At 45.8% G+C, this 26,759-nt stretch overlaps 1 protein-coding gene across 3 annotated transcripts in view; it reads right to left on the bottom strand.

Annotated features, from left to right (window-relative positions):
* FGF13 (fibroblast growth factor 13) overlaps positions 1–26,759 on the bottom strand; it is a 424,287-nt gene that overhangs the window by 63,369 nt on the left and 334,159 nt on the right. For 2 of the 3 annotated variants that reach the window (XM_054695538.1, XM_054695537.1), the window contains one exon: positions 1,760–1,870. In XM_054695538.1, coding sequence (XP_054551513.1) covers positions 1,760–1,870 — 111 coding nt within the window. Of the gene's footprint in view, positions 1–1,759; positions 1,871–3,782; positions 4,607–26,759 lie in introns of those variants that run through there. The other variant, XM_037511871.2, reaches the window with a different exon arrangement.

Below are 26,759 nucleotides of genomic sequence, written 5' to 3'. Positions count from 1 at the left end.
CTGGGGAAGATGTTAAAATAGATGGGAGAAAACTTGACTGAGTGAGGCTCACTAATAGCTAATCATGAACTTCCTTTCAAAAGGCCCACTGGGGGTCTCCCTGGTGGCACAAGGGGTTAAGCACCACACTATGAAGCAGTCTGCAGCCTCTGCAGTACGAGTTCAATCCCCGACTGGCCAAGGAGCTACCCACATGGCACAGCAGACCTCTCCTGACTCGCCCGCTGCTCCCCTCAGCAGTGTACTTTGGTGAATCTGCCTGTTCTGTTCCCCTGTTCATTCTGTCTCTGGTGAATCCTCTCAACCCCACGCCTCTGGCTTGTACCCCACTCTTGTATGCATAAATAAATAAATCTTTCAAAAAAAAAGGCCCACTGGATCCATTTTGCTGGGGTACCTTGGAGGAGAGCTGTCGACATTTCCTAATTCCTTCCCCAAACACCAAGTTGTATATCCAATTTACAAGAATGTTTTATTACTGATCATCCCGGATGAACATCTGTAATATGACTACAGGAATCCCTCCAGTTACTCTTGGCTAATTTTTTCAAGTAGAAGATTATACACAGGAACAACACCCAGGTCACTCGCTGCAGAGCTTTAGTTCAAGACAGTAAGAGCATCAAGCAAAACAGTGAAGAACTATCAGTATTGCTGGCTGTCCTGTTTACCGACAGCACTTTCTTCAAGGGTAATTAAAGGTGACTTCCTCTTGAAGTCACAGCTTGCCTTCAGCCCAGGAAGCAGTAGTAAAAGGTGCGAAGGTCTCTAACACTTAACATCAGGACCCATGTCCAGGGCCTTGCTCTTTCTAGCCGAGATCTCTAAAACAGCCAGAGTCCTCGTTAGCATTCAGACCAGCTTTCCATGGCTGTATCCTTAGTCAACAATGGAATATTTCTGGGAAATGCTATCTGAAGTAAGGAAAAGAGAAACTGAACTGAGAGAACCAGGTGTTTAAATCTCATGGGACATTTAATAGGTGTGCAGCAATCTACAAATTGCCAGAAAACACAATTTTTACCATTGAAGAGAGGGCTTCATATGAGTGAGTTTATGGTTTTATCACCCCAAATAAACAGAGCACATGTAACAAAAGATTATGCAACAGTTTGGAATCACCCTACTTCAACAATTAGAATTAAATGGACTTTAATTTTGATTTGTTTCCTTTTTAGGTTCACCATCATGGATGGGCTCCAATTTGATCTTTACTTCAACCATGGTTAAAAATAAAGCACTACAAGCAATGTCCTTACTCACCTGTGGAGGTATCTCAAAGTTAAAACCCCAATTAGTCCCAGAGTGACCAGTTGGGGGGGGGGTTGGAGGAGGGAGCAAGTGAAAGTCTCTAAGGAGGGTTCTCATGACATGAAACCACTCCACTCTCTGGGCTGAGACCGGTTCTTAAGAGTAGAGATAAGGTGCTATTTCAGGCTCAGTGTGTGGGTGAGTAAATTTTCTGTGGGAAAAAAGTAATAAAATCCAAAAGATGGCCATAAATCTCTCCAGATTACCATGGCGATGACATTTGGGTTGTTCTTCAGATGGTGTCAACATTATTTGCTATAGTTCACTATTCCATACATTTTCAGGTTCAACGTCCTTTAGGTTAATCTGCATAAGCAGGATTACCTAGTGTGACTATATTTTGTATTCACTTCAGGATTTAGGAAAACTTGTTTATTGCGAAAAAGAGAAAGAAAATACAATGGCAACCACATGCTGGGGACCGACGATTTATTTGGCCGTCACTTACTGTAAGTGCTGTCCTCGTCTTTTGTGCCATCGATGGTTCCATCGGCCTGCAGCTGCAAGTGGTAGCCTTGCCGGCTGTACAGTTTGGTAACTATACCCTTAAGCTGAGGTTCTGTAAAGAGAAGCATGGTACAGATCAACATGGGCTGTGCACCCACCTGTCCCACACAACTCAGAATTCACAACTCCAATTTCATTTGCAAATTACAATGGAAAAGATCAACCTGCACTTTTCAGGAGTCTTCGGGAAGAAAGAATTCCAAGTTTCAGAATAAATCTCCAAACAGAAGAAACATTTGCTCTCCACCTCCTAACACTGGTAAAGCCCTAAAGCATCTCACCCATCTACGGCTCTGACAGCACATCCTTTGCCTTCCAGTGTGGCACTCTCGTGGAACATTCGAATGGGTTGGCAAATGTCATATTCTTTTCAAGTGGAAGGAAAAGAAGGAATGGGGAAATAATCTGGGTGGTTTGGCAACGGGGGGCCAAAAACTCACTAGTGAATATTTCCTTCAGAATCACCACACTTTTTGTAAGAGCCCCCTGCATTCTAAGAAGGTTGAAAATGCATAGATAACTGGAACCCCATAAAAGGAATTATATTCGGAAAACTGAGGTGTGACACAAATGAAAGGAGAGGGAGAATAAAACAATTAACTTCCCCTACAGTAAGATATTAATTACCCTTAGGGAAAATGGGTGCAAAGGAGCAGCGGTTTTTGGGTGGGAAGGAAAAGAAAATTACTTCTTCCTTATTTTCAAATTTAATATCAGAAATATGATTATCCACAATATGTGTTCTTAATTAAAATGATTTTCAATTATGAACCACCGTAGATTAATAAAGTGCTCCATTTACCAGTAACAGCCGTGTTATCCAAAATTTGCTTTCATTGAATACAGACACCTGCACTGAAGTAATATTTATGTGATTATTCGGGCCACATAATCATGCTTTGCAACCACTTAACCCTTTTAAAAATAAGCCTCATTTACAGTGAATGCCTTAAAAACTTCGTGCCAACAGAAAACCCTTGCCTGCATTTTCATTCCCTGGTGTCTGGAGCACATAAACAGAAATTATAGATTGATGAATGAGTCTGAAAATCTGTACTATTTATCGAGCTAAAAGATAAGAACGTTGTGTAAAGGATTCATTCGGTTAAGACTGTCCCAAAAAAGCTGCCTGTTGGCCCTAAGGGCTACTTTGACGCAACCCGACACCCAGAGCCAAGTGTATTTTCCCGTGGCGTGGCCTCAGACCATAGCGGTTGTCTCACCACTGAGTGCGTTCAAGAGGATCCACAACCCGGCTTTGAGTTTCAACTCTCTCCTCAGTTCTGCATTTTAGTATTAAGGAACCACAGACTGACAAGTGGAAAGACCTCTAAGCTCTTTGCCACCAGGTTCTACGACTCCAGTTCCCCCTCTCCAGCAAATAGTTCAAAGGCGCCCCACAAGTCAAGTCTGTCCCCATAAACTTAAAAGTGATCAAAGACATGGGATGCCCCGGGAGCAGAAGTCCATGTCTCTTGTGTGTGTTTGGGGGAAGCGGGGGGTGCAAGCTGGAGGAGAAGGGTTCAGTATCGCAGGAAGAAGGCGAAGGGCAGGGAGGGATTCCCCGGGTTCTCCTGGGGGAGAGGGCAGAGGCGTCTGCCCAGCTCGGTGCGTGTGATTTACACGCACACACACACACCCCACAGCCAGGTGTGGGTCACGCCTGGCCGGGGCGCACGGGTGCACACCCGTGGGGCACGTCTGCGGCTCCGGCCAGGGGATGCCCCCGGGCTCCGCGCGCGTCCCGGCCGAGGCAATGCAGCAAGCCGGGGCCGGCGAGAGGGAGGCGAGGAAGCAGTGGCTTCCCACGCACGCACGCCGGCTCGGTGGCCACATCCGCGCCAGATGGGCCCCCGGCAAACTCCCCTGCGCCGCCACACACGCCCTCCCAGCCCCTGCCCGCTCACAAAGTACGAAAACCCCCCGGAGAGCAGCAGGAAAGCCCCAGCCGAGCCCCTTCCGACCTGGTCTCCTTCTGCGCCTCTTCTTGGAGCCGAAGAGTTTGACCCGGGAAAAGACGTTCAACTTGTTTTTGTCGCAGCTGGTCTTCCCCTTGCTGGGGCTGCTGACACACTTGCAGGCGTTGGATTTCTCGCGCTCGCGGGCTTGTCTCTTCTGACGGATCAGCGAGCTGGCGATAGCCGCCGCCATGGCCACGACGCCCACCACCACCACTTCTTCGGCGACCCCGGCTCTGGGTTCGCCGCCTCCGCCCGCAGCTCCGCGGCTCGCCCGCTGGGTCTCGCGCCTCGGCCGCCTGGGTGCCCCGGGCGGCGCTGGGCCGGGCGGCTCCGCGCTCGGGCTTCAGCCCAGGAGGGGGCTCAGCATGCCGTCCGGACTCCTCCGGCGGGGTCCGACGCGCGCGCTGGGGCCGGCGGCCGGGGGGGCCGAGCCGACGCCACAGCCCCGGGCGGGGATCGCGGGCGCGGGCGCGGGCGGCGGCGGAGCGGCGCGGCTGCGTGCGCTCGGCCCGGCGCCCCGAGGACACTGTGCAGTCCCCGCGGCTCGGGTCGGAGTTTCGCGGCACCCCCGCCCGGTGGCGCGCGGAGGGGGCGGAGGAGGAGGCGGGCGGAGGGAGGGAGCGCGGGCGGGCGGGCGGCCGGGAGGAGGGCGGAGGCGGCGCGCGGGGGGGTGCGCCCTGGCCCCGGCCCCTCCGAGGCGGCGACTAGTCCTTGCAACTTCGGGGCCTGAGCAGCGGGCGGAGTTGGCCCGGGCCGGCTTTCCGACGGGGCTCAAACAGGTAATGGCCTGGCATCTTCGCGGTGGCGGCGGCGGCTCTGGGCGCGGCGCTGTCTCGGCGCGGCATCCGATCGCCGCAGGCACCCTCCGGAAGAGCGCGACGGCCTCTCCCAGGGCCCCCTCCCGGCGGCTCCTCCCTCTGGGCGCCCAGCCCGCGGCAGCCCCGCCGCCCACCCGCCCCCGCCCCTGGTCCCGGCGACCGCGCGGGCTAACACCTGTAGGGGTCCCCGCGGGCCCCCACCCAGGTCCTCCCCCCGACAGGAGTAGGGGGGGAACCGTGAGAGAGGAGGCCGGGAGGAGGTGCTGGGGTTGGAGGTGCTGCGCTTTGCTTGGAGATGGGGGAGGACGGGGTGCTTTTCGTTTGTGTGGGACTCTGCGCCGGGCGCAGGCTGGAGACACTAGCAAGTTGGCCGGCCCCTACCCCAAACCCCCATTCACTACTCTTGCTCCCCCACACACCGCAGCTGAGGTCTTCTGCCCGGCGACACTTGTAGCCATTCGGGGCTCCCAGACGGGGTTCAGCCCCCCACGGCAGTGGCAGCACTGCAGCGCTGCGCCCGCACACCACGCTGCCACCCAGTGGTTTTTGCTGACTTTTCATTTCAGGCCCCTTTGTGCGATCCGAACCCCGTTTTTTCCTCCGCGCCCCCTCAGCCTTCCCTTGGGTTTGGGATCCTGGCGGTGGACTTGGGTGGACCACAAGGCGGTATTGGGGAAATGCACAATCCAGTCGCCTTATTTAAGTTCTGGCCACTCTCCAACCCTCTAACTTCTTTTTTTTCCCTTTCTCTTCAAGCTCAGGCAGGCCGGCTTCTCTCCAGCTCGGGAATCTTTTTTTGCTCGCCACACTCTATTCGCAATTTCTGTCCTTTCCCTGTTCCATATTTTAATTGGAGAACACGGACTCGGGAGGTCAGGAATGCAAGACAAGAAATGGGTCCAGCAATGTCCCTGTGTGAAACATATGATTCACTTGATTTCTGATGCCAAAAAGGAAGCCCTCAAGGGTAGACCTGCTCTATTTGGGAGGTGCCACTACACTCTTACTGGACGCCCCCCCTCCAGATCTTTTAAGAATCAGTGTGATGCAAAACCACAAGCCCATACTCCAGCCTTCTTTTCTTGCCTGAGCCCCTCAGATCTGAATCCCTGGGCCCTTCTGCAGCTTCCACAAGGGGAACAGCTGCCACTCCCCACCAAGTCCCCCAATCTTGAAATGCCTCTTGCCTGTAGGCACTACTTTGTGCCCTCAGAGGCAAGCTGAAGTGAAAGTTGAAGGGCTGGGGTGGTAATTACAGGACAGTGACACAGGCCCTCAGCTTCCTGCAGCCCAGTCTATCCTAGGCGCACCTCGCTTTCCCAAAAGAAAAAGTGAAGACCAGGTAGAAGAGTTTGACAAACACCTCAAGCCTGTCCAGGTATCCATTTCTTGAGCCTTTAACTCCTGGGGGTAAACCAGGGTCCGCTCCTACTGAGCTTGGGCCGCCTGGAAAATCTGGACCATCTGGGTCTCATTGGTCACTATATTCCCACCTCCTGGCACTGTTCCTGTTACATAGTTTATGCTCAATAACAGCTGGTTTAGATAATTGCCTAATGACTGATTGCTATTGATTCTCAAAGGTACGGGGCTGTTTCTGGGCCCAGGGTGTATGTCAATGAAATTCCAAGTCCTGTGATGGGAAACAGTCTCACTGCCCAAAAGAGAAAGGAAGGAGATCTGAGCGAGGCCAAATATCCAGAGATCTGAGTGTGGGAGGGACAGGTCTGCCTGTTTTTACCTTCTAAACACCACCCCAACGGGCCTTTTTTCCTTTCCTCTTGCTTCCTTCTTGGGGCCCTGAACCAAGGCAGGCATGAAAAAGCTGGAAGGTACAGAAGGTCTGATGCAGGAAAGAACTGGGGAAGAAGTAGGAGATGGCGCTGAGAAAATGAGGAGGGCTTTCCCATGCTGATTTTCCTCCACATGGCCACTAGGAGAGCACCAACAGCGTGCGTGTACAAACCCCATTCATAAGGTATTTCCAGGATGCCCCCAGAAGTACTGGTCCAAATTTGGGGAGGTCACCCCTTGAGCTAAAGCTGACCCAAAAGAGTCACAAACCACCCATACCTGACAGGGGAGATCCTATACTTCTAATACATGATGATGTAAACCAATGTTCTCTCAATAAAAACTAATAAAAAAATTAAAAAACAAAATGAAACTATTTTAAGTCAAAAAAAGAAAGAAAAGAAAGTACCCACAGGTCTCAAACACCAATGGACCTCAAAAAAAAAAAAAAAAAAAAAACCTACCACAAAAACAAATAGGCAATCTATGCACTAGCAAAAGTTATTTGCATATCACACATCTGACATGGGGTTAATTTCCCAAAAAATAGAAAGATCTCATACAATTCAAAAACAACAACTTAATCAATACATGGGTATAGAGCTAAAGAGACACTTCTCTAAAGAAGACATTCAGATGCTCACAGGCGCAATGAAAATGCTCATCATAAATATCATCAGGGAAATGCCAATCAAAACCACAATGAGATACCACCTCATCCCTGAGCGAATGGCCCATATCAAATTTGGAAACCACAAGTGCTGGGGGATCGAGGGGGTGGAGAAAAGGAGAGGCTCCCCCAACTGTTGGAGGGAATATACTCTGTCGCAGTCCCTATGGAAACAGTGTGGAGATTTGTTTAACAAACTAAAAATGGAAATACCATATGATCCAGTAATACCACTGCTAGGTATTTACACAAAGAATGTGAAAAAACACTGATATGAAAAGATTTCAGAGCAGGATGATTCATAAAAGCCAAGTCATGGAAGCAACCGAAGTGCCTTTCAACAGATGACTGGATAAATTGTGGAATATATAAATATACACTCAAGGAATACTACTGAGCTATTAAAAAGGTGAAGCATCACCCTTTGGGACAAAATGGATGGATCTTGCGGCGGTTATGCTAAGTCAGTCAGAAAGTGAAAGCCAGTTATGGATGGCAAAGCACAACAATGCTCATTCTTAGACTCTGAAATATATACTGGCTAACAGTGAGGAGGAAGGAGGCAACCAGGAAAGAAAGAGGATAGGACAGGGCACTGGAGCTCTGGTGGAGGGTGAGTGAAGCCTGTACACATACGGAGGGGTGAAGTTGTACCCCCCACATTACAGTTTTGTAAATGACATTTTTCAGAAATGAATCAAATTTGGTCTGGCCACGCTGAGGCGGCTGTTGGAGGTAAACACAGATTTCAGAAATGCATAGTGAGGCCAGGAGGCACATCCCAATGAGCATGGACGTGTAAACACATTGACTCGATGGCACCCACCAAGGCTTTCTGCTCTTTTATAGAAAATTAAACTCCGCTGTGCGCTCAGGGCACCACGGGGTGCAAGCCGATCACCGGATGCATTCTATGGGTGTCGACAGACCCTTTCTTGTTCTTATGTCTCTTTCCCAATTAAATATCATGAACTCAGGCCTCCCCGGTGGCGCAGCGGTTGAGCGCTGGGTTGCGAAGCTGCCCGCAGCCTCTGCAGCGCCGGTTCGATCCCCGGCTGCTCCCCGGCCACCGGAGGAGGGTCCCACATGGCGCGCATGTGAAGTTGTACCTGCCGCCCGCTGCTCCCCTCAGCAGTGTACTTTGGTCCTTCTGCCTGCTCTGCTCCCCACTCTGGCTCTCGTGAATTCTCTCACCCTCCCGCGCTTCTGACTGTACCCAGTGCTTGTATAAATAAATAAATCTTTAAAAAAATAAAATAAATAAATATCATGAACTTGAAAAGTAAGGGGTATAGGGGGATCCCGACTTTTCACCCCATGTTTCTGTCCGCACATAGAGTGCACTTCTACCTTTCAGCACCTCCTTTAGTCCTCTGTCTCCATGGATGGGAAAACAAAGGATGTGCAGTTGGTGAGAGGAGAGAGGGAGCGGGGAGAGGAGGGGGGAGAGGAGGGAAGAGCAGAGGGGGAAGGGGGGGAGGGTGGGCCTCTAACACGCTGTCTGCCTTCAGGCCCACATGCCTCTCCTGTCTCCCCTGGAGAGCACTCACAGCGGCCTGGCCAGACAGGGGATCCTCCCTGGGGAAGGGGAGGAAGGCCATTTTGACTTTGTATTCAAATTATATTGTGTAATCAGCTTAACCATTAATTAAACAGATATGTTCACCCTCCGCTAACTCTCATATGTATTCCTCAGTGTTTCAGAACAGAGAGTGTAAATATAACTCTCAAATCCTCAAAGGAGAACTGTGCCAAAACCCCATCCATCTTGGAAAGGCATAATGAAAGAAAGAATTGCTGCCCACCCTAGAGAAGCTTATTTCGCCTTTCCTTGCGGCCTCGCTGCCACCAGAGACCCAGAGTGCGGCATTCTAGTGGGAGGAAGAATAAAGAATTTGCCTTTGATACTGATTTCCAAAGTGCCTTTTTCTCTTGTCTTGCTCTGCTCTTAACAGTCACACTGTACGCTTGCTATGGAACTTTCTGGATCTCCTCCAGATATGGAGACTTTCAGTTTTCCCTGCTTATCCCTGGAGCTCCCAACTCCTCTATGCTGGGTGAGTCCCATCTCCCATGAGCATCCCAGACCTCCCTCCCCACCCCCCACTGCACTGCCCACCAGGCTCTCACCTTGGTCCAGTTCAGGAAGGGACCATTCATGGTGCCTCTCTCCAACTCAATTCATGAAGCCCATGTAACAGGAGGCATACATTGCGTTCTTGTCTCAGCCTCTAATCGGTCGTGTGGCCTGGGGCATGTCATGTTTCCCGATGGGGGGGGCTTCATTTCCCCATCTTTAAAGAAACCCTTTAGACATGATTAATGGTTTTCAGATTCTGAAGAGTCTCAAGAGCAGTGGGAGTTACCTCACCAAGGTTTCACCCATGGTACCTCTGCTGTCCTCTCCTTCTAGATGATGGGGTTTGTAGGGTTTCTTGTTTAAAATACAAAAAGAATAAAAAGATTCCCCCGCTAGAAACAAAGCATTTGAAACCCCTGGAAGGAGATGTTTCTTAGATGCTTTTGGCTCTGAGAATCTATGATTTCTTGTACATGCTCCTGTTCCTCCTACCTCTTCATCTACCCCTTTCCCTTTCTACCCCCCTGAACTAGACTCCAGGTTGGATTCCAAAGGAAAATATAAATGTCTCTGGCTCCGTTCCTCGTGGGTTCACTTGCGAACCAGGTTTTAGCATTCTTTTCAGAGAGAGTTATGTGAGTTATCAGAGCATAGAATGCTGATCGCTCTCTGCCAATCTCTTTTGGCAGGCCTCAGATGAGCTGTGAAGAAGCTGAGGGGACCTGCTCTCAAGAGGCATCTCCAGGAGAGAGACAGAAAACCAGACAGATGTGACCATGATGAGTGAAAATGAGAGAATTCAGACAGCCTCCTCATGGGCAGCCCCAGTACCTTTAGAGCAGGAAGGAATTGGCTCTCTTTCTGAAACTCTGAAAATGAGAGATTTCAAACACCCTTCCTTTGTGAAGATAAACATAACCGGAGCCACTTGCCAGTTTGCTCGCCATCTCCACTAACAGTCCATCAAAACGTCGGCGTGATCAGTAACCAGGCCAAGCACTGAGGATGCGCTCAAAGGGAGAGATGATAGGCAGGGTCAAGCGCCCCGGGGCAAACAACACTGGGATGGCACCATGGCCAAGCAAGGCCGCAGGGGGGTATTTTAGAGACTGGGCCAGAAGTGTTACCTGTGTAGTCTAATTATGTCCCAAAGCCCAGAGAAACCACCAGATAGAAACACAAATGAGGAGACTAGAAAGAAGCCATTCTGAACTCCAAGCAGGAAGAAAAATGCAATTGAAGGAAATCTTGTCAATGTCACACTGGAATTCCAGGGACAGAAGGAGTGACTACTGTATTCTGTAATAGAACCTGACACATTTATTAACTAGCAAAGAGTGTCTCCTAGCCAGATCATTTGGGGGAATTATGCTTCAGAAACAAAGGTCTCCAGAACCAATTTTTTAGAAATTGATGGGCTCTCCTGATTTACATTCAGAATAAAAAGCCAGGAAAGCTCAGCTTCCCTTGTCCTGGATGATGACGTGGTCTTCACTATGTCTTCTCACTGAGATAATTCTCTAAATACTTAAGCTATTGAATTTACTGAAGTCACCTGTGGTTTATATTTAAAATCAATTGGGAACACACTGATTAATTCTGATCCTTAAGAAGAAAATTCCTATAATGCACATAAAAGTTTCATTGCTCAGTCATAATTTATGAACATTAAAATCATAGAGCACCCTGATGGCATTAATCATAGCTATGAATTCAGCTCTTTGCCATTTAATTAGCCATAGCAATTGCAACATCAAGAGTTCAAAGCCTCTGATTACCTACCTGCTTGGTCATTTAATCAAGAAAACCTGGAATGGAGGTTGCTTTCTTGATCACAAGGAGAGAATACAAGGAAATGACCTTAAGCTTTCGTATGGGGGACTTTAAGTTTTTTACAAAGAAAATATTCTCTTCAGTAGGGGTTGCTAAATGCTATCATTGATTGCTGATTCTCCTCCAGAAGGTTCTATGAATGCAGCAGAAATCCTATCTACCTCAGTGGGTGCGGGGGTCAATTCCCCTCAAGGTTCTCATTCTGTCATAAAAACTACACTACCCATGGAACAACCAAGAAATAGCATGGACCAGGGGCAGAGCATTTCTGAGAATGCTTATGGTCCTGTCTGAGGGGGCACAGAAATATCTAGCACGTTTGCCTTTGGAAGATCCTGTTGGGTGAACTGGAACATTAGGTCAAGGCAGATAATCGGATCTTCTAACGTTTTTCTCATCCAATGAGTGGGAAATACTTTGTAGATACAATATGTGTTTTCTGCACCAAATGAGGGTCAGCTCAGTGATGCCGGCATTCACAGGCAACAAAAGCCCCAGCTTGTCTAAGTGAATTCCATTCCATTTTATTCAATAAGAGTTGAAGATTTTGAAGGAAGACTTGCTATTTTATGAACTGAACCAGTGGCTAACGAACACAAATGTGGTATTTCTAGGATGAAACATTGATGGCAGGCTCAAAATGCGCAAGACTCAGAGGCAAAGTGTCTGTAACACTGTCTTCATTTCTTGCCCAGTGAACTAGGTAATCTAAATGAAAAGCTAGAGGGAAAAAATGATAGGAGGATTTAAGGCATAAGCAGACAATCAGTAATATTTCTGAATCTAAGCTGTTGCAGGAAACAGGATTTCTGGAGGAAGGTGACCTAATCTCAGGATTGGAGGGAGGGAAGGCAGTGTTTGCAAATGATCTAGGCTTCATTATTACTTACCACCGGGGGTGGGATTCGCAAGCACTTGAGTAACTCTGGATTGATTTCCTCTTTGCCGATGGCACTGTTTTCACCAATTTCCTATCAAGAGTTTCCATTTTTTAAAGCTTTTTTTTTTTTAATAGAGGCACGTTTTATTTATTTGTGGGGTTTTTTTTGTTTGTTTATACATGCACAGGGTACAGTCAGAAGTGCGGGAGGGTGAGAGAATTCACCAGAGACAGAGCGGGGAGCAGAGCAGGCAGAAGGACCGAAGTACACTGCTGAGGGGAGCAGCGGGCGGCAGGAGAGGTCTGCTTGCCATGTGGGACCCTCCTCCGGTGGCCGGGGAGCAGCCGGGGATCGAACCGGTGCTGCAGAGGCTGCGGGCAGCTTCGCAACCCAGCGCTCAACCACTGCGCCACCGGGGAGGCCCAAGAGTTTCCATTTTTTTTAAAGGAGCAGAGAGGTAATGGGAAAAAGATCCAGTGCTCACTCCGGATTGAGAGTCTTCACACATCACCTTTCAGACACCGACTGGGATGTGAACAGGAGAACCCACTGAATTCTGAGCAAGCAGCAGCCTCCAGCCTCAGAGGAGGGCGAAAGATAGGCCATGGGCCTCGGGGGAACCGAGAACCAGTGGTTTTCAAACACTCCACTCTGCTTTTGCTTTTGATTTTCTTGGTGCCCAAACTAGAATTTCAAATGGTGGTTAACACTCAGTGAGTACTGTAGTTCTTACTGATCAAGCAACTAGATGAATTTTTAACACTATCCCCTGTGATGGTGGCCACGCCCTGTAATTATCATAATTATCATGACCACCAGCCATTTTCCAGATGAGGCAAGTGAAGTCTAGAGAGAGGAAGTGATCAACTGACGGTTTTCTGGCCTGCACACAGGTGGCAGTGCCAGTATTTAAACGGAGCGTCCTTTGAAATGCCCACCACTTTTTCTTCCTTGGCCCTGGGTCTGGAACTTGGTGCCTGGCTATGGCTATCACTTGGTTTGCATAACTGAAAAAGGAATACAGATGATTTTCAACTCAGTGGTGTTTTCCCTTTTTTTTAAAAAAAAAAAAAAAAACAGAACTGAGTTACAAAACAAGAGTAGATAAGATCGATGATGAATAGTTATTAGCACAGCCCCCACATGATAGCAATAACGTCTTAGAGTGATAGTTAAAGAGGACATCTCTGCCATTCTCTCTAAAGTTAAATGATTGGAAATCATGGGTAATGCCATCCTGAGTTCTCACCTGGGGACTGCTTTACCAGCAGGGTCTGGTCTGACCAGGGTATCCGGGGCTTTGGAGACTCAAAGGACACTGCCTGGCCTTTGTCTTCATCACCACGTAGCAGAGACAAGAAGTAAATGTGCCCCCAATTCTCTCCGTTCCTTCGATATAGGGGAAAACTGGCTTTCCACATTGTAAGCTTTTCCTTGTGCTATCTGCTTTCAGCTGTAGGAAGCTGGAGTTCAGCCAAAAGAGAGAAAAACCCTCCACATGGTGTCTTCATGTCGTCACAGCCCATGCCTATTCTGTGGCAATCAGGGGTTTCTCCAGTACCTGTTCTAACTGATCTGCTCTAACTTTCCCCTTCTGACCAGCAGCTACAAGTATAACCGACAGTTTGAAATTATTTAGTAATTTCTCCTGCAACCACCGAAGACCTCCAGCAACATTAGAACCTAATTTCATAACAGGAGCCTTGATGCTCAATTAACCATCTCATTCTAGAGAAGAGATCTGAGACAAGAACATTCAATGAGTTTGTCCTTCCTTCCCTCCTCCCTTCTTTTTTGCCTCGCTACTATTTGTACATACTGAGCTACATCTTGAAGGAAGCAAAGAGACTAACAGCAATCATTAATTTAACTAGATCTCAGGCCCAATTCTAAGTACTTTATCCGTGTTTACTCATTAAATACTTAGAGCAACCTTGTGAGCTTATGCCCATTTTACAGAATAAGAAGCTGAGGCAAAGAGAGAGGGTTAAATGAGTTCCATCAGGTGTGAAGTGGCTGAGCGAGGATTCAAGTCCACACACTCTGCCCCTCATAGCCCACATTCTTCCAACGGCTCTCCTGCCTCTCCAGTGACTGCCCCAGGCCTCCCACAGAGGAGAAAGACAAGCAAACAAAATAACAAAAGCCCCACTGTGATTACTACCGAAAGTTGGCGTGGCGCCCAATGTACAAAGTGTTGTGTGTGCCCCCAAAGAAGGCACCGTTTCAATTCTGTGGGCAGAAAGGCAGGAATTACATTTGGCCCCAGAAAAAAAAAAAATCTCACTAAAGATGCATTGTTGGAGGATGAGGAGAAGCTAGGAAGTTGAGGGGTGAAGTCAGACAAAGCCAAATTTCATACTGGGGTCGAACTGACTCCTGGTGTGGGAGTCTTCTCACCAGGCCTTATTATCTCCCTGCTAAGATGACTTACAAAACCTTGTATTCTTATGTTTCAACACTTTGAATCAACCGGGAACCAGTTAGTCAACTATTGTAACCATCCTGCAGGAATGTACATTTCTGTGAAATATTGATTACTGTATGGTCATGAAGCATTCTGGAACCGGGAAAAGTAAAATGTGCCCTGTGGATATTCTGATGAACATCTGTGAATTGTTTATTTCTTGCTGGTAAGGCAATCGCCTTCCCTTTCCCACGGATGGTATTCGGCACATATTGTCAATGGTGATGTTCAAGTGTACAGTAGTTGATCGATTTACAACTGCCATCAACAGAGGGCTTAGAAGAAGTGATCCCTTTGGGAAGATGCCAGTCAAAATGAAAATGAAATCGGCATATATGTCACAGTGAGTCAGTCATTCTCCTGCAATAGCTGAGGTGAGCTTGGGGATCTCAGGGATCTGAGGGAGCTTGGGGATCATCATCATAATTTTATGATGATCATGATGTTAAAACTTGAGAGAAAAGGAAAAAAAGATTATGGGAAAATGACTGTCCAAGTCAGATAATTCTAGTAATTCCTCTAAGTAGATCTCAATGTTCCTACTGGAGACGGACAACTGGGATTTGGTTGGTATTTGAATATATTGAAAACATATTTAAAAAACATTCCTATCTATGGCATTCCCCTTCCTGTTCCTAAAATAACAATTTTTGCTTTCTCTTGGCAAAACCTTGGCATTCTTTGATCTGTAAAAACTACATCTAATACAATTGTTAAGGGTAACAACAGTGCCCCATGTTACTATACAAAGAACTGAAACAATATAGCATGGATATCTGTGAGTGAGTGAGTGGGTGGGTGGGTGGGTGGGTATGTGTGTGTGGGTGGGTGTGGGTGTGTGTGTGTGGGTGGGTGTGGGTGTGTGTGCACGCGCGCATGCGTAAACACGCCAGGCAGGATTCAGGCAATGCTATAAAGCTAGCCCCTCAGCCAGATGCTCACTGTCTTTGTGAGGCCCCATAAGCACCTACTCTTCCAGACAAAACTTTGGATCCTGGTTTTCCTAGTTCTTCTCCTTCATTAAAATTGTCCTTTCCTACACCCTAGCCCTCAGTCACTGCTTTCCAACAAGACAGCTAGCTGTTAATCAGATACTCTCATCATCAGTGCTGGGTTAATGAGTATTAATAAATCTTCATCACCCCCCAGGGGAATTGGCTCATTCTGATTGGGATTGGGGGAGGCAATAGGATCCCGCAAACAGCGCCTCTAGTGGTGACATTTTAATGACAGCCCAGGCAGCTGAAATAGCTTCCAGGGAAGGAAAGGCTTTGAAGAATCCCTCCATGTATGTGCTCAGCCAGGCAAGGATGCTAAGAGAAATCAGTCAGAAAGTGAAAGACAGCTACGGGATGGTTTCAGTTATTCGTGGAATATAAATAACCAAAGAAAACACACTGACCAAGCACAGCAGAAATAACTCTTAGACTGAAAAATATTCTGGTGACCAGAAGAAAGAGGTAGGAGGGAGGAGTGGACAGGCAGGGAAGGGGTGGGTCAGGAGATTTGGTGGAGGATGAGTGAAGCACATGTGGAGGTGTGAAAATGTACCCCCAAAGTTATATAGATACGGAAATGACTGACAAATGAATAACAAAACTACAAATAAATACCATCAAAAAAACATACTCTGTCATTTTTCACCACTGGCTCTAGGAATGGGTCTGCACATGAGCATGCACATGCAGTTGTATAAATTAATATGCCAGGCAAGTGCATTCGATGCCTGTTCCATCTTCCTAACCTCATAGCTGAGATACTTGAAAAGAAAAAAAAAAATGTCTTTACCAGCAACCCCCATTTATTTACTTCACATTCCCCACTCCCTCTGGTCTTACTATGTATTATAGTGAGAGAGAGAGAGAGAGAGAGAGAGAGAGAGAGAGAGAGAGAGTGTGTGTGTGTGTGTGTGTGTGTGTGTGTGTGTGTGTGTGTGAATGTCCCTTTTGGAGAGGCACAACTAGGATGTGGTTGGTATTTGAATATTGAAAACATGAAAAGTCTTCCCATCACCGCAGTCCTCTTCAGTTGTACTTGTTTGAATTGTTCAGCAGTTTTTCCTCAGTTCTGAACACGCAGCCATCAACTCCTCACCTGCCTGCTCCTTAAATCGCTCTTTGTTCTTCTGCCACTTCTGTTCGTGGCAGAACGCATTCTCTCCCCACGGCTCTCAACCCTCTTGTCTGCTTCTATCTCTTTTTGTGCAGAATCTGGGTGCTTCTCTAGTCTCCTCTCCAGCTGGGTGTAGTGTATTGTTTGAATTCAGTTTTCTTTCATTGGTACACACAGTCTATCACACAATAATACAGTACCTGGGACACAGCCAGACATAGTGCAAGGGCGCCCCAGCACCCATCAGGAAGAAACCCCGCGGAAATTTGGCTGGAACCAGCACCTGTTTCAAGGACCAGATAAGACTGGATGGTTTAAGAGGCCTGGGAAGAATCGAATATTGAACAGCCCAGGTTCCTTAGTGAAGAAAAACAACTATGAGGAGCTGGCACAGTTCCCCTTTGTATGCAGTTTCACCGCACCTCAAAAAGAAGGGGGGGTTCCAATTCCAGGAATCTGGAGGAGTTGGGGGAGCAAAGCATGCGTAATTAAGAGGGTCTCCTCCCTACCCAGTAGAAAGACCATACCCGCTGGCCTACAGCTTGGGGCTGATCTCTGCTCTCCAATACATTCCATTGCTTGCTGTATGATGGATGCTTCGTGCAATTCTTTTCTCATAAGACACCAAAAGCCCACAACAGTTGCTGTTCCCCGACAATATTAAAAACGATACATCTGGGGGCCACCCTGGTGGCTCAAGGGGCTAAGACACAACCTATGAAGCTATCCGCAGCCACTGCAGCACCGGTTCAATCCCTGGCCAGGGAGCTACCCACATGGCGCAGCGGACCTCTCCTGACTCGCCCGCTGCTCCCCTCAGCAGTGTATTTCGTCAGTCTGCCTGTTCTGTTCCCTGCTCTGTCTCTGGTGAGTCCTCTCACCCCCCCACACCTCTGGTCTGTACCCCAGCTCTTGTATACATAAATAAATAAATCTTAAAAAAATGGTACATCTGTACACACACTCTCTCTGGGTATAGGTCTCTGTACATGTCATTATTACAATTTCTGTTTGTTATTTCTAATACATCTGCTACTTTTTTCACAATGTGCTATTCACACCTTATGGATTCTACTCCTTCCTTTATCCCATTGAACATTTTGCAGATACTTATGCTAAATTCTCTTTCATATTGCCTTATTATACAAATTTTCTGGAACATGAATTACCCTGTTTATTGTTGCTGCTGACTGCCTGCAGCGGCTTATTTCGCTTCTGGCTCTGTAAATTGGACAGGGGCCTCACCTGCAGCGGGAGAGCTGTTTTCTGGAGAAGTCCCACATAAACACTGGGTAACAGTGTCATCTACTGCTACAGTTTTGTGTTTCTTTCTGCCAGCACTGTATGGGTTTCATTGAATGCAGGTTCAGGGTTTGGTTTTTGTTTCTTAATTTAAATTCCCCAGCTATTTCATACAAATTCAGACGCCGGGTTCCAAAGTTTTATGGCTCTCACCCCAGAAAGGATACACTTTCTATATTCTGCACCCTTGGGTCTTCCCGATTTATCATGAACTGGACAGGACTTCCTCGCTCCTAGCTTTCTGCAAGCCCCGTGGATTCTATGACAGGACTGTGGCATCAGGGCAGAGAGGCAGAGTATATGTCCAGCTCTGATGCCCTCGACGGCCATTTCCGTTCAACCGTGCCTCTTGGCCTGGGCTCTGAATGGCTGCTTTGTTTCTATCATCTGGAGATTGTCCATTTTTGCTTCTGAATTTTCTTGTGTATTACCAAAGACAAATATTTCATTTACTATTTCTTTTTTTTTGGGAAAAAAATAGAGTTTTTATGGAAGTACAGGGGGCTCCTCAAATACCTTAGTTCCTTCCACATAGTAACATAGTCAACATACCTCCTATTCAACACTAAAATTGCTTTCACGGAGATCATCAAGAACCTTCCCATTGTTATAGCCAGTGACTGCTTCTCGGTGATCACACAACCCTTCAGCAACATTCGATGCTACTGATAATTCTTTCCTGACACTCTTCCATAGGATTCCTTGAGACTATATTCTCCTGGTTTCCCACCTGCCTCTATTTGGACAACTCCCTGTCAGTCTCCTTTTCTCATCGTTTTTCTACTTAGTGGCCATTAGAGTTCCTTAGAACTCTGCCCTCCACCCTCTAATTCTCTCCCTCCACCTCTTTCTATTTACTTTCATGACTTCATGAATCCACGGGGTGGGGGGGGTGTGTTTGACCAAATGCAGGCTGAGTGTAGGTACAAGGCAGACATGACCCTTGCTTACACAGAAATTCTGGTCTAGTGAAGAGTCGGGTAGCTAAGAATTAACATAAATATATGTACTTGTAAGTTGTGATCCACTTAAAACAAAAAGACTGCCACACAACCATAATACAGAAGAGCGAATTAAGACTGGAAGTTTAGGGAAGGCCTCTAAAAGATGACATTTTACTGACTCGTGAAATAGGATGCGGATCCAGTTTCATGAATAGAACTAGAAATAATTACTATTATAATCTGACAACTCCAAAAAATCTCCATTACTTTTGAGGGGGTTAGAAACAATGGTACCCCAAACTATGGCACTAAAGATTTTAAGCTCCCCTTCCCTCTCAATCAGGTCATAAAATCCTCCTGGGAGATGTTCTCTCCTGTACCCAGAAATGAGGAGCATCCTCATCTCCAAAGACAAAGGGAAACCAAGAAAAATCTGAATAGACGGTGCTGAGTTTCTTCCAGTTTTCTCACTTAACTCGTACTACTTGGCCTATGATATTTCTACACAAATGCACGTTCTTTGCTGAATATAGCAATAATGTATTCGGGTCTAATTGTTTTCGTCTTCATTTCCTTTTGAAGGCTCTTATATCACACAAAACTTATATTAAATAAATGTGTATGTTTTCTTCTTGTTAATTTATCTTTTTTTTTTTAATTGGCAGACTCAGTCAATGACCCTGATAGAGTCAAAGAAAACTTTATCTTCCCTTGCACTTTTTATCAGCTCCTTTTCTCTTAGTCCATGTGGCTCTTAAGGTTACTTCTTGTTTCCAGATTCATCCACCATCTCAGTCAAGAGAAACTTGGGTATTATCTTGAATTCTTCCTCTTCCATCTCATATTCAAGGAGCAGCCAAATACTGCATGCTTTATTTTCTTAATATTTTTTCTAAATTCCTCTTGCTATTTCATTTATTGCCCAAATTTCACCACCACCTTCTCTCTGGCTTATGACCAAACTACTCTACTTGTGGCTACAATTCCAACCAACAGAAGCAGTCATGCCCTGGTAACAAGCCTTCGTGGCTCTCCACTTCAAGCCTTCTGTCATCTGGCCTCAGATTTCCCCGTCACCCTAACCTCCTGTCATTCTCTTCTCAGACACAGAATATTTCAGACAAACCTAAGTTCTTACTTTATCCTACACCTCCCCTCCAGTCCTAGCCCCAATGGCCCTATCTATGAAAATGCTTTTCCCACCCACCAGAAAGCTCGTCAAGATTTATGTCACACATATCTCTCTCAGGAACTCTTCCCTGACAACCACCGTGGAAAGACACAGTTACTCTTTTCTACTCCACAGCACCCTGTACAGATCCCTTTTGTGGATTTATACTATTCACTTCAATTTGTCCGCCATACCCACAAAAAAGGGAACAACCTGAGGAAGGGACTTCATCTCTGGATCCCCACACCTAGAGAGAAGGGGCTCAATAAATGACAGTTTCGTAGTTTCCAATTACCGTGTGTGGTCCAGAAACCTAATCAACCAACAGACGGAGGCCAGGTGAAGTGTGCTGCCCTCACTCTCCTTCGTGTGTTTAGCAACCAGACGGTGGACATCTAGAGTGATGACGTTCTGCTTTGCAAGGAGTAGGTTCATGGTCAATGCAGATTAAAGTGTGGCTGTGTTCCCGTCACAAACAGAAGAACCACAGTGAAAGGCAGAGCTAAATCAAGTTAGCCATTGGACTGATCTGGAATCTAGTCTCATGCTGATATTCCACTCATTCTTCACAAGGATCACTTCCAGTCCTTTCACAACCACTGCCTTATCTGACCTGCATGAAGACCGCAGAGGGAACCCAGTAGTTTCCAATTGGCTCCACTTTATTTATTTATTTATTTATTTATTTATTTATTTATTTATTTATTAAACAGGCTCTCTACCCAATATGCAGAGACCAGATTTTTTTTAAAGATTTATTTATTTATGCATTCAAGAGCTGGGGTACAGGCCAGAGATGGGGTGCAGGGTGTGTGAGAGGATTCACCAGAGACAGAGTGGGGAAAAAACAGGCAGACTGACTGAAACACACTGCTGAGGGGAGCAGTGGGCAAGACAAGAGAGGTCTGCTGCGCCATGTGGGTTGCTCCCTGGCCAGCCGGGGATGGAGCTCATGCTGCAGAGGCTGAGGATTTCTTCATAGTGTGGTGCTTAAACCCTTGAGCCACCAGGGAGGCCCCCAACCACTTTAAAGACCAGGGAAAATTGTTGCCAACCAAGAAATCATGTTTTGCCTAACATCACACAACTAATTTATTGTTCATAGGTTCTGGCCCTGCCTCATGCCAACGAGGAATCAGCAGCTTACAAAAGGAGCATGTACAGGAATAGAGAATGGAAAAGCAAAGGCAAGGACATGGGAGCAAAGGGAAAAGAGTCAGTTCTTCAAGGAGGCCAGCAGGGTTTCAAACCCCAAGTTTCTGACTGCAAGTCTTAATTCCCTTTCAGCACCATTGGGCTCCCTCCAAAAGCTTCTGAAGCACTGGGTGGTGATTGGCAGGAGTTTTGTTTGCATTTTAAAAAAGCAGCAACAATTCTGACCTCACAGAGCAAGTAGCCCAGTATCTATTAGAATAATCTCCCATCAAATGTAAGCACTGAAAATTAAATCCAAACTTGAATTACTGCAATTATCCTGCTTGGACCAGAAACCTAATCAAGCACCAGACAGAGGCCAGGTGAAATGAGCTGAGAACACAAAGAAAATTGCTCCACCACGGTGCAGGAAAGCGGGTTCATTTTTCGGAGCTACATATATATTAAAAAATTAATTTGATCAAGAGGTGACTCAGCTTCAGAGGTAAACTAATTCAATTTTGATCGCACCATATTTTACAGACAGCTACCTGCTCCTAGCCTTTTCATGAGGGTTTAAACAATACCATGGCTTTACTTGGATCCTATGCTTCAACCAGAATCACAGTTATCATTTTCCTAAGTGTTTTACTGAAATTGAAATGATAATACCTATAAGACCTCTCCAGGGCTGACATTTCCAAGTCTCTTTTCCAGCACAAACAAAATTAGAAAATGGAAAATATAACCTTTCTCACCCTGTCTTTTCTTCACAGGGTATCACACTGAAAGGTAGTCTATATTCCAGAAGCAGGACCAACCAGCATGAATAATAATCATGATGACAGTGTGATAATAATAATGGCAGCCAACATTTTTTGGGGTATTTACTCTGGACAAGACACCATCCTAAACACTTTATATGTGCTCATTTCTTCAATTCTCACAACTCTGTGGTAGGAACAATTATTATCGCCATATTGTAGAAGAAGGAAATGAGGCACAGAGAGGTTAAAACATTTGCCTAAGGTCACACAGCTAATGGGTGGTGGGAATATAAACTGGTGCAGCCATTTTGGAAAGTGATCCCGATTTACTTAAAAAAACTAAAAATGTTAATACCATGTGACCCAGCAATGTCGCCCTTGGGCATCTATCCAAAGAACATGAAACCATCAGCTCCAGAAATCATGTGGTCTACAGTGTTTACTGCAGCATTATTTATAACAGGTGGAGCATGGAAACGAGATAGTGCCACTGAGAGAAGCCTGGATGAAGATGCAGCCTGTTCACCTCACCGAGTGCTCTTTGGCCACAAGGAACGAGGAAAGGCTGTCATTTACAGCAAAATGGAAGGAGTTCAAAGAAATCAAATGTAGTAAGTCAAGTCAGAATGACAATGACAAAGAAGGGACATTTCCATAGCGAATGACTCAATGAAGTCAAACACTTATAAATACTAGTGGATATTAGTAAAAGAACTGAGGTGCCTGAGGCTAAGGTGGGGGGACATAGAAAGGGTCATGGGAAAAACAGTTATTTTGTCAGAAAGAAATTTAAATAAAAAAAGAAATTTGCCTGAGGTCACAGCTAGTAAGAGGTGGAAGTGGGGTACCCACCTGGAACTTGTGCCCCCCACACACATACACGTCCTCGTTAATAGCTTTTGGGTCAAATAGATGAATTTTGTATTTTGTGGATTGTTTCGACCTTGCTTTTATCTGTTTGTATTATCGCCAATTAACATTCCAGTCGTTTTAACTCAAGGAAAGTAAAGGTAGCAGTAAACTTAAGAAAGTTGGGTGGATTTCTTCAAGAAGAGAGGCAACTTCTCAGTTTTTGTTCTCCTTGATGCTCCTTGCAGAGGTTTTTAGGATAGAATTGCAGCTTTGAAATCACTTCTTCACATGTAGATTAGGAACCCTGCTGTTGCCATGGAGATTTAGATCACTGCCACTAGCCAGGGTCTGATTTGCATATTCTGTTGATTAGTAGGGGTACTTGGTAATCCCTGCCCAGTTCTCCCATCCTCTGTCATGACTAATCTCACGTGTTGCTGAAATATGGGATTCCTGAACACTAAGAACTGAGCCTCTCGGTTATTTTGCATTTCAGTTCTGTTAGGTAACAGCTTAATTAAATATTAAGGGAAAAGGTCAACAGAAGAATAAAATTAAACCTTTTAGGAAATTAGTTAATGGAAGAGAAAGCTAGAATTCAGCACTGTGAGGTAAAGAATGTAATAACATGCTATAAACCACACAGCACAAGATAACATTAATGGTACCTTTCATCCTGACCAGCTGCCATTAGAGCAGTGTGCTTGGTGCCTTCACATGTTATTTCACCTCATTTTTCACAATAGTCCTAGGAGTTGGTGGTTTTGTTCAGTAAAGAATTTAAGGTCCCCAGAGGTTGAGTCACATGCCCAAATTCAGAACCTACCAAATGACACAATCTGAACCAAGCTGCACCCCTCAAGTACGTCTGAGTCCTGCCCTTCCCCTTGAGTGGGACTGTAAATGGAGTCACTTTCCATCAGTGCCTTGATTCTCTAGCAGACACAGACATTGATGATAAGCTGCAAGGAATGAGAACAGGTTCCCAGAGTCATTTCTCAGCACAGGACTGTCCAGAAATGATCCAGCGGATTCTGTTGGGTGGTAATGAGGACTCCATCATTGGAAAGGCTCACCGAGGGGTTGGTGGGCACACTTGTCATATGCCATGAAATGACTGGTATATTTAGTGAATGATTGAGTCGAATCATCATGACCCTCTTTGTCAAGACTCTGACACAAAGACCCCAAGAGAAAGCCACGGGTCACACAAAGCTGGGCATGTGAAACAAGCTGAGCAAGAGGAGGTACGCCCTTGCTGGACCTTCAGGGGTAGTCCCAAAGGGGGGTTCGTGAAGAGTCCTGATTGGGCCTAGGGAGTAGGATTGGTGATAAGGTGTTTTTTTTTTTTTTTTAAGATTTATTTATGTATGCATACAAAAACTGGGGTACAGGCCAGAAGTGCGGTAGGTGAGAAGATTCACCAGAGACAGAGTGGAGAGCATAACAGGCAGACTGACTGAAATACACTGCTGAGGGGAGCAGCGGGTGAAACAGGAGAGATCTGCTGTGCCATGTGGGTCAGCTCCCTGGCCGGGGATCGAACTCATGGTGCAGTGGCTGCAGATAGCTTCATAGTGCTGAGACTTAGCCCCTTATGACACCAGGGAAGCCCTGATAAGGTGGTTTTAAGGCAGAAATTTGTAAGTGTGGTCCTTACAAATTCAAGTCAGAATTTCTAAAGTAGGGTTTTTGGAATAGTTGGGAGCCTTGCCTTTGGGACACATGAGCCATATGGAGTAACTATTAAAAGTGTCTGAGCCAAAAACCAAAAAGACAAGAAGAAACTGTCACAGCCAGAGGAGACTAAGATAAGCCCAATAAATACCATGTGGTATCCCTAGACGAGACCTGAAATAAAACAAGGGCATTAGTGGAAAAACTGGTGAAATCCAAATAAAGTTGGGTGTTTAGTTAACAGTGATGCACCAGTGTTGGTTTCTAAGTTTTGACAAATGCACCATAGTCATTTAATGCCTGTGATTAAATTAGATGTCACTGCTACAGAAAATTGGATGAAGGGCATATACGGGCTTTCTAGACTATCTTTTGCAATTTTTCTGTAAATCAAAATTCAAAACAATTTTGAAAGTTTATTACAAAAAAGTTTGAGTCTTGATTGTCTTGCATATCATGACTTACTTCCATTTATCTATTTTGTGAGTAATAGTTCAATATGTTTTGCAAAGTCATGATTCCTTTGGTATCGCACCCTGACTTGGAATATCTCAGAGGTCATCTAATCAAAACAAGAACGTCCATTCGACCTGATCTATAGGAAAAGGAGTAATGGGATTTGATGGCATTGGCAAAGATTTGTTTATCATAATTTTCACTCATTCTTTTCTTTCCCCGATGTTATTTCCTGAGGTAAGACGACCATCTTGAGTATACAAATGATACTGCACTGGCAGGGCGAGGGGAAGTTGGGGAGACAACAAGTAAAGATGAAGGGCAGCTCACAAATTAAAACCCCAATGAGATATCATCTCTCCTGGGAGAATGGCATTCTCAAAAAGACTTCTAGCAAGAGCTGGAGAGGAAGTGGAAGAAAAGGAACACTTACACGCTGTTGGTGGGAATGTAAATTGATGCGGCCATTTTGGAAAGTGGTCTAGACCTATCTTAAAATACTGAAAATGCAAATACCATACAGCTTAGCAATACCACTATTGGGTATCTATCTGAAGAACTCAAAATCAACTTCAAAAGTGATATGCTCCACTGGTTTCTTTATGGCACAGTTTACAACAGCTAGGATACGGAAGCAACCTGAGTGCCTGCCCTCAGAAGACTGAGTCAAGGAGATGTGGCCTATCCACACAGTGGAATACTATCACCCATAATTAAAGATGAACTGTTGCCATTTGCAGCAACATGGGAGAGTTGGAGGGGATTATGCTAAGTGAAATAAGCCAGAGCGAGAAAGACAACTATTGGACACTCTCACATAGGTGAGTGATAAAGGAAGTAAAACAGACAAAATGACAAAGCAAAATAATGATAAACTAGCAGACAGCAATATCCACCTGAGGGTTCTGGGGTTAAGAGGGAGGGAGGAGGGAAAAAAGGTCAAGGGGTTACATAATTTTAAGGCTATAACATTTTAAACCATTGTGAACAAGTTTCCTAGTTTTGTGCTATCAAATTAGGTAAGCACTTGCAATTTTATGCTCGAGACATTGACTTGTATTTATTAGTTATCTGAGAAGTTATTTCATAAAACAAAAGATTAGGGAAACCCATGATATGGTTGTTGGCCAGGGGAGAAAGGGGGTGCAGTAGCTCCAGTCTAACCAGCAGAGCACAAGAAATTGACACAGGTCAAGAACAAATCCTTTATGTCTCAATGAATCAGAAATTGTACCCTTGCTCTTCCTAAGCTGTGCTGTGAGATTTCTCAGCATTAAGACTGCCAGCACCAGACATTATGAATGTCAAATCTTTACCTCTTCAGAGGAGCCGGCTGCAGATGGTGTTTGTGATTGCAGCAGAGGAAATGCCATTTAGGGCAACGAGTATTGATAATATAATGGCTTCTTTCCTAACGAAGGCTATCTGGCACTCATTTCTACTGATACTCACTTTGACGTACCCAGGAAGCTTGAGGCTCCCTTTCGCCTCCCTGCAAAATATTGATAATGGACAAAGCATGACTTTGCATTTGCAAAAGTAAGCCCCAGGCACTGTAATAAGGTGACTTTTGTTATGGGGTTGCACACGATAGTCAGAAACAGTTTTTAGTTGTGTCCTAAATAAACTATTTCCACTTTGCAAACTCTAAGCTTGAAAGAATGATGGAAACAGGAATTCCGGATTTGAGTCTCAGATCTACTAACTGGCCTTGAAACTTTAGGAAAACTACACTCTGGGCCTCTCTTTTCTAGTCTATAAAATAACTACACATACGAAATCAGCATGGATTAATTAATCTACCACTGTCCAGGAAGATGGTGGTCACGGGACTTTAGCACTTAGCCACAGAAGAAGTATTTGTCATCATATTCACTTGCTCCACTGAGCTGAAAGGTCACGGGGCACAGCAGCCTGAAGGTCTGGGCAGGCTCCCCACTTGATGCAGTAGACAGCAGCCTGCAAGGCAGAGAGAGCTTGAGTGCATGGGCTCAGCGAATGGAAAACTGACATGAGAATCTT

This window comes from Talpa occidentalis, unplaced genomic scaffold, assembly GCF_014898055.3.
Source record: "Talpa occidentalis isolate TD23 unplaced genomic scaffold, MPIMG_talOcc4v2.1 talOcc4.15, whole genome shotgun sequence".
Lineage (NCBI taxonomy): Eukaryota > Metazoa > Chordata > Mammalia > Eulipotyphla > Talpidae > Talpa > Talpa occidentalis.
This window is presented reverse-complemented; position numbering and strand designations above follow the sequence as displayed.